The following is a 12345-nucleotide window of genomic DNA, read 5'->3' as shown; positions in this document are numbered from 1 at the left end:
TATGTGTGTGTGTGTGTGTGTGCGTATATATATATACACACATATATATATATATATATATGTGTGTGTGAGATTTGGTCTAGTTCTATTAATATAACTATATTTACTTTCCAAATCTATTTATATCTGAATACTTCGGTAGCGAGATGTCTCAACCGCACATAGGTTTCTAAGGACTATTAGCGTTGCTTAGTTTATCCTCCGTTCAACCAACCAGATGTGCCAGTCTGATGAAGGCTAAGTCGGTAATTCTTGATAAGTGGCAAGTTATTGGTTAGTGCAATAACTATGGTCATCAAGAGTATTTTTCTTTTTTTCTTTTCTTTTTTTCTTCTAAAGATAGGATTTTATGAATCTCTCGGATTCGCCCCAACGAAACATACCATAGTTTTTAATAGAGCGTCAACGAAACACTAAATAAAATCCCTTCGGCGAAAAAAGTACTGAGAGGATTATATATAGGCAATGTCTCAGCCTCACAATCCCTCAGAGTATTGCTGTTTTCACGATTCATACCTAACTTTACCAAAAGACTCATTTCGTCTATTTACTTCGAATTTCACGATACTTAGACTTAACCTAAGCGTTTAATTACTCTAAGGCGTTAATATCGCCTTGATAGACCGAATCTTACACATTTTAAAGTTAGCAAAGGTATTAACTACTTAGACTACTTGAACGTAAAGGTAGATAACTACCACGAAATTGTTCCTAAGCACAGTCATTCCTTGAGAAAAAAAGACTGAAGTCATAAGTTAAGATTATGACAAAGAAAGAAAATACACCTGCAAAGAAACGCAAGGCTGAACGTAAGACGATGGAGAGGGAAGCCGCTAGCGCTGCCGCAGCTACTGCTGCCACAGAAGCAACCGCCGCTGCTGCCGATGCGTTTAACCGCACCGTAGCCGAGGCACTTGACTCCGACAATAATAGTCAACAGGACAACACCTCGGATAAGGATGTAGCCACTCCGATTAAGGAGACTACTCCTACAGATAGAGCCCGAGGGCCAACTATTGCCTCAACTTCGAAGCTTGCATTTACGAAGCCAAGAAGTGAGACAAGGGACACGTCTCAAGACGCCCTAGCCAATTCTTCTGACGAAACTCAGAAAGAAAAGTCCCCAATTATAGGGGACGAATCATAGAAGGTACCTATACCGGAACCAGAAGAGGAGGTAAGCTCAAGTGGCAAAAATCTACGTCCGAGACCACTGGACCAACGCGCATAAGTAAGTTAATTACTGAAAATACTGATCCTAAGAATCAGTTAGCCGCCCTTATGAAAGGCATGACTGTTGAACATGTAGATCGAATGTATAGATCAGGAAAACATACACGGCACTTACGCGAGCATGTTTCTCCGGGCATTACTGAAGCCCTACAGAAGTGGACAGAACGTCGGCAGTCAATTACGCCCGAAAAGAGTAAAGGCCTGAGCGCTCACCTGCGGCAGATGAGCCAGATGTGCTCAGTGTATCTATACCTTACGAGGTACTACCACCAGAACTCCAAGCTAATTATTCGCCTGTTCTAACGCCCGGCCATGAGTCGCCCGTCCTTGAGGGTATTGTACACCCATAGGCAGGTAAAAATACCCCGCCACCTTTACCCAACTGGGATGACAATCGTCGGAAACCAGTTAAGACTGGGTATGTTATCCAGACGCATGAATCACCTAAGATTAGAATACCAACTACTATCCAAGAAACAGAGCACCGAAAGGCCTCGACCATGGACTTTACAAGGGGTAATAAAAACTCCCGTAATCGTGTTAACGAAGTCGAATTTAATCGCTTCGATCGCATAGCATTACATCAGCCCGCAGAGGATTTCCACTCTGACGAGGTGACCGAACTTAATAAATCGGTCGACGATTACACCATTAAGGTGGAAATCGCCCATGACGAGCAACGTGCTGATGACGTATCATATTTTGCTAATATGATCGCGATCAAGCAGAAGCGCATCGATCAGCTTTTTTAGGCCCAACGTGGGCAAGACCACCGGGATAACCAGAAGTACAAGGGACAGATCAGTCGACTTAAGTCGAACTGGGATGCCAACAGCAAGCAGATCGAGTTTATAAACAACCATGACCTCGACATACTAACCCGTACGCTTAATGCGTTTACGGTCATGCTGGAGACGAATGATATCGCTCCTCAGCAATGGATTTCCGCTTTAATGCAGTCGTTTGACCCTACAGGAACAAGTTACTTGATCCTGCAACGACACCGGCATGAGCTAGACACTTGTCGTGACTGGCCAGCTGTGTGTTGGTTGGTTACGTCCTTATTAAGCAAGGACATGTGAAGTCCAGGACTGAGTTCAATCTTAACTGAACCAGTTGAGAATACTCCTATTCAGAGTTACATTCTGAAACTTGATGCTGACCTTAAGCGTCCAGATATAACAAAGGACAAGGCACAGCGTTGGTACGAGTTCTTGGTTATGCATGTTTTCTGTAAGAACACAGGGAACAACGACCGTGAAAGTCTATACACCGAGTTGTGACGTAAATACGCAACTGAGGCTCGAGACAAGAGACATGAAACAAAGTTTTATCTATCCCGACTTACGTGGGAACAGTTTTATGATACTGTATCCACTCTTTTCCCCGCACACCGAGCAACCTCGAAAGGAAAGGCGGTAAATAAGAAACCACGCGAGCTCGCTGATCAAGGATACCTCTCACGCCAGACGTCAGATGATAAACCTCATCAGACGCGTCTTAACCAGACACGTGCTCGCGACTCCACTCAATCAACGCGACCCAATAAACGGGCACGCGGAGGCGAAGGACAAGGAACCTTCATCGAAGGATATTAAGAAATGTGCCGACGCACAGTGTGGGTATGACGCGTACCAATTGACCCCTAACGGCTATTGGAATGGCAGACATGCACCCACCTGTACACACTTTCTTACTAAGTGTGACAAGTGTGAGAAGACCAATGACTATCACGCCAAGTCTTGTGACAAAAAGCCCGACATTAAGTTGGAGTGAAAGTACTACCAGGTACAATCGTTACAAAGGAAATACAACGACTCTTTAGACGAGCGTGTAATAATACCTGTATGTTGCAATGTAAATAAAGTCCTTACATTGATTGATCCTGGTTCAGAAATTTCATGTATATCCGACTGCTTTGCATCAATGAAAGACATTGAAAGGAGAACACAAACAACTCACCTCATTTTAGTAGATGATAAAACTTCTACGTGTGATACCATGGCCACAGATGTTAAAATCTCCCTGGCCGATGATAGAAATATCACTACCCAAGCTGTGATAAGATGTCACAGGAGTATGACTTAATAGGCGGAATGAGTGATTTACTCACTTTAGGTATAACCGTCACTGGTTTACCAAATAACATAGATCCATTAAAGGATCAATCAGACGATAACTGTCTGAAACCATATAAGCCCCCGTCAGACACAGTCAAGGCATTAATACCTGACTTTGCGGACAAAATCATGGATCTGATTCTAGTAAATAAGAAGATAAAGATCACATCCGTTTTAACGACGGATATGACAGCCTTGACTTAACCAGGGTAGACTTTACTAAGCTCAAATGCCCTACAAGAAACTATGTTTCTTGGAGACACGCAGCTGTAGTTAAAGAACAAGTTGAGAAATGGTTATCCGATGAGGTAATCGAAATCAATTACCCACAAACACCAGTTAACTTAGCATTATTGGCAGTTGATCAACACAACTCTGACGGAACATTTCAGAAAGTCAGAGTATGTCTAGATATGAGTCCAATAATTAAGTTATTGCCGACTCATAGTTTCCATCTACCTCGTATAAACGAGTTACTGAGACGAATGGAAGGTGCTACGGTGTTTACATCCATAGACCTAACACAGGGGTATCATCATCGTAAGTACTTTAGTTTTCCCTGGAAAGGTAAACAATACAGGTTTAGAGGGGCACCTTTCGGGTTGCACTCCTTACCAGCATTCTTCCAACAAGTAATGGAGAAATGTTCGCAGACATGCCTAACTTTTCTAAGACTAAGGGCGAACATGCCGCATTAGTCAGGCGAGTCCTTCAGAGACTCAACGAACAAAACTTCAAGAATAACGAGAAGAAATATCACTTTGCCATGAGCGAAATACAATTCTTAGACTACCGTATATCTGAGGAAGGTATTAAAATCGACCCCGGTAAGGTGGAACACCTGTTAGATAGGCGAACACCAAATACAGGAAGAGATGTGAACAGCATGTGTGGGTTTGTAAACTTCTTTTCAGATGGAGTACCACATTTGGCTGATTATCTTAAACCCTTTGGACACTTAAGATGTCATAAAGGCAAACTAGGAGACTTGTGGACTAAAGAGTGTGATGACGCATTTAAAGCGCTCAAGCACGCAGTCCAACAAGCCCCTGTTGTACAAGGACCAGTCGATGGCGTGCCTTTTGAAATAGCAACGGACGCATCAGACTTAGCACTCGGAGGTGTACTATACCAGGTTATAGATAATAAACCTAGGTATATACAATTCTTTAGCCGAGCAATGAATGCATCACAGTTGAATTATCCAACTGTGAAGCAAGAGCTACTAGCCATAGTAGCAGCTTTAACACACTTCCGCGATTACTTATACGGAACAGCTTTTACGCTGATGTGTGATCAGAAGTCCCTTCAATATATGAAGGAAATGAAGCCCGACTCTTAATTACTGAGCCGATGGCTTGATACAATATCAAAGTTTCATTTGATATCGAACATCTACCAGGGATACATAACCATTTACCGGATATGTTATCACGCTTTGTACCGGACTGTAATAAATCCGTACGTGAGTTACTAGCCACTGATTGGAAATGTAACCCCAGGTGGTTTGAACTGGCTCAAAAGGTATTTGGGCCACATACAGTTGACATGTTTGCTGCACATCATAATGCACAACTTAAGAATTACAGGACTTTAAATCATCCTATAGGAGATGCCTTCCAACTAGACCTCTCCGAACATAATGCGTGGGCTAGTCCACCATGGCAGTTAATTGCCCAATTACTAAATTATGTTCATATACACAAAGCTACCATCACGTTGTGTTGCCCATTACGGAGTAAAAATTCCATGGCTCAATATATTAATAAGCATGTTACAATGCGAGCCAATATATTTAGATAGGGAAGTAGATACTTTCCTATATCAGGGTGCCCGAGCCGTCCAGAAGACACCCTGGAGACATACTATAATATGTCGTATAGGATTCTGAGACCTTCCTTAACAAGGTCAAAGAATCAGAGATTCCACTCTCTACTAAATTGAACGTTAAGCAGTTCAAAGGCAACACAGCACTTGAAGTCTGTGCACAAGAAATACAATCTACTAATGACACTACAGTCAAGAAGCGTCAGTCTCTAGCTAGGACTCTGTTTAATAACATAAAGTCCAAGCCTGAAGTCTTTCAACCCCTATTTTTAAAGGGATTAATGAAAGATAATCCTGAAGCATATACACATATAATGCGACTATTAAATAAGTCAGGTGTATCAAACGCACACGAGCGCTTAAAATCGAAAGAAGGACAGGAGTCTGGAAACACTACAGACTTAGAGACCACGCAAGTGAATTCTCAACACCCTACCTTTATTCTGGAGGAGCAGAATGATAAAAACATTCTTGCTTGGCTGACGCAAAACCATAAGCTGAAACACCAGAACGTAGTAGACGCACTTAAAGATGCTAAGCGAAATGGGATCGCGCACCCTAAGCTGGCAACTTTAGTTGACAGAGTATATCAGTCATGTACAGACTGTGATCTCAACCAGATTAAGCGCTATGGGTTCGCACCGCTTAAGAGTGTGACTGAAGATGTTCCATGGCGCAGGGCCATCATTGATCTGGTTGACCTGCCTACGTCCGAGCACACAGGCGACCGCTACGTATCACGAAAGGTAGGGAGTCGCACCCCTAAGCTGGCAACTTTAGTTGACAGAGTATATCAGTCATGTACAGACTGTGATCTCAACCAGATTAAGCGCTATGGGTTCGCACCGCTTAAGAGTGTGACTGAAGATGTTCCATGGCGCAGGGCCATCATTGATCTGGTTGACCTGCCTACGTCCGAGCACACAGGCGACCGCTACGTATGCCACCTTGGCTGACGCAAAACCATAAGCTGAAGCACCAGAACGTAGTAGATGCACTTAAAGATGCTAAGCGAAATGGGATCGCACCCTAAGCTGGCAACTTTAGTTGACAGAGTATATCAGTCATGTACAGACTGTGATCTCAACCAGATTAAGCGCTATGGGTTCGCACCGCTTAAGAATGTGACTGAAGATGTTCCATGGCGTAGGGGTCATCATTGGCCACTTCTTTGATGTGGCGTCACGGTATAACTTGCTCTATTCTTTAAAGGACAAGAGTACGCAGACCATGGCAGAATTATGTTGCCAAGTCTTTGCTGACCACGGGTGGTCAGGTATAATGTGCACTGATAACGGTAGCGAGTTCTGCGATGACGTAATGGAATCGTTAGTACTCGTATCAGGCATGTGTCATAAAAGGGTGTACCATATAAACCGCAAACACAAGGCGCGAATGAAACGCGCCATAAAAGACTTAAGTTCTTCTTACGTACTGCATTAACGGATGATGCAGATGATTGGCCGTACCACCTTAAGTGGGTACAAACACAGATGAACGAGTGTGCTGATCCGGTTACAGGTACAACACCCGCTCACTATTGTCGTGGCAGATATAGTGAGTTAAAAATACCTTTTAACAAGGACGAACCTAGTCACCATGAGTTACCATGGTTAGAGAAGGTATAACGTATTTACAACGGTGTATGTCTTTGCTTGCGAGAAACACGCAATATTGCCTTATTAAAAAGGCAAAATAGACGGAATGCTACCAAAAAGATAGCAGAGTATCAGTTTGGAGACAGAGTTAACATCCGTCAACGTATTTCCGATGCTACTGTATTAACATCTAAATGGATATGACCATATATAATCTCTGTAGCTGACGTTAAAAGTAGAACCTATGAGGTTAATAACCCCGACGGTTCCAGTGCTTTAAATATAGGCACTAGTCGGATTCCGACTACTGAGATTTTTCTCGCAAGAAGACATGACTCTAATGCCCCTCTTGATCGTTCTGAATTTAAAGACATTATTTGGAGAACGTATAAGGGAGGCTATACATGCTATCGTACAGGCTTTATAGACGGTACAATTGCTGAGTTGACTTCAGATGCTTTCGATAATCAAGACTATTTAAAAGCCTTTAATCGAAAATGGCGTAAACGCCTGCATAAGTCACAAGCTGAAAAAGATAGCATGTTTCCATCCCCTTCATATGTGCTTAAGACACTGAAGCGTAAGAAACGTCCAGACGACCACCACGGACCTACTGGACCTAAGCCCAAAACTCATAGGGTAACCGAGAACGCTTCACTTCTCCGCCTGAGAAACATTAACTATACGTTATGCTACTTAATGTTTTCGACCCGTTTTTCCTTCTCGCATTGTAAATCCAAAACCGGCTTGAGTGAGCAACTAGTCTCTCTTGGATCCCGAAGCTGGGTGGGGGCTGTGTAATAGCCGGGCTTCCACATTAGACTCTATGTTATAAACGTACTCTTAAGCAGTACGTAAACTATAAACGTACTCTTAATAGTACGAGGAACTCAAGTTTCCTAAATGGGGTTTAACGGTTTTATTAATTAATACCTTTTCCATTTTACATATCAGATATTTGGACAAGGCCATTAAAAGGCCCCAGTAAAATACCAAACATAAGATTTAGTCTAGTTCTATTAATAGAACTATATTTACTTTCCAAATCTATTTATATCTGAATACTTCGGTAGCGAGATGGCTCAACCGAACATAGGTTTCTAGGCACTATTAGCGTTGCTTAGTTTATCCGCCGTTCAGCCAACCAGATGTGCCAGTCTGATGAAGGCTAAGTCGGTAATTCTTGTTAAGTGGCAAGTTATTGGTTAGTGCAATAACTATGGATATCAGGAATATTTAAATTTTTCATTTTCATTTTTTTCAAGATAGGATTTTATGAGTCTCTCGGATTCGCCCCAACGAAACATACCATAGTTTTTAATAGAGCGACAACGAAACACTAAATAAAATCCCTTCGACGACAACAGTACTGAGAGTATTATATATAGCCAATGTCTCAGCCTCACAATCGTTCAGAGTATTGCTGTTTTCACGAGACATACATAACTTTACTGAAAGACTCATTTCGTTTATTTATTTCGAATTTCACTATACTTAGACTTAACCTAAGCGTTTAATTACTCAATGGCGTTAATATCGCTTTGATAGACCAAAACTTACAGAGGACATTCTTCATTTTGCCGCTGGGTTGGGGGGTATCTGGGGAGTTTATTGCCGCAGGCAAGTATCATGGCTTCCGTGTTTCTGGTGAAAGTAGAATCACCATCTGTAAGCAGGGTGTGAGTCTTTCATTGACGAGGGATGCGGATAAGTAGAGCTTTGATAAGTTCATTCATGTGTCTTGTCAATACGGTCGCTGTGATGGCGGTGTCTACTACCAGCATCGACTATGTTCAACGCATAACAATTTCCGTATCGGTCGGCAGGCATCGGATCTTAGAGATCAAAGCTGAGCTGTTTTCCTGGAATACCGTAGGCTGTGGGAGATGTAGAGTGAGACAATACCTTGGTTGCCCTGATCTTGCCCGAAGGGCAGTGTTTAAGCAGGGTGTACCGTGGCGTATCAGATGGCAGCCTTAAAATTGTCGTCAGGGATGATTGTGGTGTGGAGGGGGCCTATTAAGGCTACAAGGATGAACATTCATGAGAGCTTACCCACGGCAACCGTGCCGTGGTGTTTGAAGTGAAGGATGGGCTGTGGATTATGTACGGGGGGCATTGTATGGGGGCAATAAACTTGTTCCACCACGCTGCACATGGGCGTAGTGGTACTACTAATGCCAGTTGGACACCCATTGTGACAACGGTGTCCAGAAGCTCTGAGGTAAGAGGTGGACCTTACGTCAGTCGGTAGTGATACCACCACAAGAATCTAGTGAGCTGGTCAGTTTTGGTTGAGGCAAAAAGGTCCAAGGTGAGGACGTAGTTGAGATAGTTCGTGGCCTGTAAAAAATACGCGCGATTCAGCATCAACTCTTCTGTATCCCCGCCCGGTGAATGGGGCGGAATGAGTGTGACATTATCTCTGGCGGCCACTCTGAGGGTGGTCGTGCGGCTGCGGTGGCCGAAAGTGCGGTAATAGGCATCGTATGTCTGATTAAGGTGTGTTGTATGATGCATCGGCGATCGGGAAAGTAGTAAGTGGAGCTACTGTGGGGGGTATAGAGGGTGGTGCTACGGGAGTGAGAGGTTGCGTTGAGATTGGGGCGACTGTGGGGTCGGGTATCAACTGTAGGAGACCGAGTGCATGGTGGCGGACTAGTGGGGGTTGTGGAGGCCCTGAGGCTGCGCGCTGCTGCTGGTGGTTGTGCTAAAGCTAGGAGTTGGTCGTAGTAGAGACGGTAGCCACCCTGTGTACGTGAGAGAGCCAAGTGAACTGGTGCCATAGTGGAGGTGATAAGTCTACATGCTTGTTAACTGGGAATTGGAGGGTAAATACAGCATCTTGGAGTTGGTTCTGGGAAACTAGTTGTTGCTGAATACTATCGCTCAGCGATGTATATGCTTACGGTGCGAATATGACGTGTACTTTCGTTCGCAAGTAATATGATGAAAGACCCATGTTCCAGGTTCTTGAGGGGATGCTACATAGAATATAGTGTAGAGTAAATACAGGGGGGCTCCGCCATCATTAAGTAGTTGATATTTTGGGTGGGTCGGAGCGGACGGGCTGAGTTTAGCAAGTTTAGGAAACACATAAGGAAAACAAAAAGAAAGTTGGTTCTTTTGGAGCAAACTGTATCAATATGGTTTAGTCTAAAGCAAACACTGCAGGAGAGACTAGTGGCTGTATACTTGGTGCAGGCGTGACCTTTCTGGGTGCATTTTCCACATGCACGGGAGCAAGCATTTGCCCTGTGGAAATCTTCGCATCACACAAAGCAGGGGATCGGACCCCGGAGTGCGCGGTTGGTAGATGTTCACAGATGTTCAAGCTCATCATTGTGTTGGAGAAGTGGGGCTAGCAAGGGCTCGGTGGTAGTGGCTTTGGATCCCTGTGAGCCTGAGATAGAGGCAGTAACCGCGACTGTACGTGCGACAAACAGGGGCCACAGGATTGATCCGGTGCCACACCTCAATCTGTTCGCACATATGGATGGGTGATACGGACAGTCTGTCGCAGTGGTTGATGAGATAGTGATTCACTATTTCCTTTTCAGCGTTTCCTGGGCCGGTAAGGAACATCTCCTGGATGAAGATCGGTGATAAGATGGTCTTCTGGAGCTCAGCTTCACGTACGACCAGTGATACCCGTTTAGATCAGACTCTGATGGTATCATCATCATTTTGCTTGAAGTTCTGAAGAAACGCTTAAGAAAATGGTGTTGGATTTCTCGGAGGACGTGTGTCGGTATATTTTGCGGAGGTACATAGAATAGAAGTGCCATTAGGTGTGGTCCTATTCAGTTCGAGAGAGGTGAGGACAAAATCGAACAAGGAAATGAAGCTCTAGACCCAAAACTCTAAAACCCTTTGTAAAATCTCAGGAGGGTTTTAGGGTTTAGGGTTCTGGCCCCTAGTCTCTAGAGTCCTAGCCCCAAAATCCGGTTTTTGGATCTTGGTGTATTACCAGGGAATAAGCCAACGCAACAGCAATGGCAATAGTAGCCTTCTGATGTGAGTTATGTCCCGAGTCCTCTCTAGAAATTGGACTGGGTCAATATATTAGGATGTTCTAATTTCGCCTTTTCCTGATTTCTCATCATCACGATGACTGGACAAGTAAGAGTATAGATCAAATCACTTTTTTAACGAGATCTGGGGAGATGGGGAGATATGAGATGTGTACGCGCAGATATATATATTAAAGTGTATGCGGTGTAGTCTCTGTAGTGTACACAAATAAACGCTCTCGACTAGACAGTCGAGTCTGCATATAGAGTGATCTAGGTATACCTTATCGTGGATTTAGTCTTGATAACTCTAGCGCCTCGCATCACATTGCTAACTCTCAACATAATAAAGTATCATCACAAAGGCACTTGAAGTAGTGTAATACAACTGCACGTATATATATATATATATATATATATATATATATATATATATATATATTTATACCTTTGTAATCACATTGTATATCAAAATTCGGCAGGTCCGTACTCCGTAGTTGAAAGCTTATTCGATAAGTATAGCTTAATCAAAAAAGAAAATCTAATCAGTAAATCGATATAGTGTATTAAACATACATTCATTCAAATCGATATACGCATGATATACAATCAATATACGTCCGATATAGTGTAGTATATACACATATACTCATTTGAACAGCCATAGTGTATCAAGTACACATTCAATCAGAAGAAATATATTGTAGTATATATATATAAGGTTGTGCTCCTTCGAGGTAGAACAGATGTCGTCCTATTCCAGCACCTCATCGATTGGGAAATCGCCCGGGCGTCCACGACGTATGTGCGCTCCTGTTCAATTGTTATGTTTGCGCTTGTAATGATACTGATTCTTCATTCCTGCTGTTGTATAGATACACGGGTACATGTATGGATGCACACGCATGTCCTGTACACGAGAGTGCACGCTTGCCATGTACGCGAGAGTATTAAGGACAGTCATTGTACTGCCTCATATACTTCCTATAGACAAACTGCACTTGTGGTCTCTACATAGCATATGGATATACATTGTGCATATACTGTGTATACGTAGCAATCAATAAACATGCAGACACTTCACCTGTAATGCGTGCATGTACATTTACACGTCTCGATTTGTTTTGCTATGGATATATGATAAATGAATCACGCATGCAACCAACGAGCACAGATGGTACACACACGAGTGTCAGGAACAAGCACAGCCACTACATATATACTATTGCAAAAGCTGTATTTGTATATCTACATTTACCAAATGAGGATGTTGAGCATGTGAGATTGATGTTTATATACATGTTTGTTTATAGCTTGGATCTAAAAAACATAGCAACACTCACGTTACCACCAAACACTCCTTCTATTCCTACACCATTCGTTCATTATTTACAGACTGAACATATACTTCGTATAAATACATACATATACGGATACATACGTATACGTATACACACAAACAACCACACACACACACCACAAACAAACACACACACACAGAGACACACACACACGACACACACACACACACACACACACACACACACACACACA

General features: G+C 43.0%; 1 protein-coding gene across 1 annotated transcript in view; it reads left to right on the top strand.

The window, feature by feature from the left end:
• Positions 1-8203: 8203 nt before the first annotated feature.
• SARC_04589 (hypothetical protein) overlaps positions 8204-12345 on the top strand; it is a gene marked incomplete at its 3' end in the record, with an annotated part of 15393 nt that continues 11251 nt past the window's right edge. The window contains exon 1 of the mRNA XM_014301565.1: positions 8204-11592. Coding sequence (XP_014157040.1) covers positions 11538-11592 — 55 coding nt within the window. The remainder of the gene's footprint in view (positions 11593-12345) is intronic.

This window comes from Sphaeroforma arctica, assembly GCF_001186125.1.
Source record: "Sphaeroforma arctica JP610 unplaced genomic scaffold supercont1.264, whole genome shotgun sequence".
NCBI classification, from domain to species: Eukaryota; class Ichthyosporea; order Ichthyophonida; genus Sphaeroforma; species Sphaeroforma arctica.
Note: the sequence above shows the minus strand (reverse complement) of the source record. Positions and strands in the feature narration are given on the sequence as shown.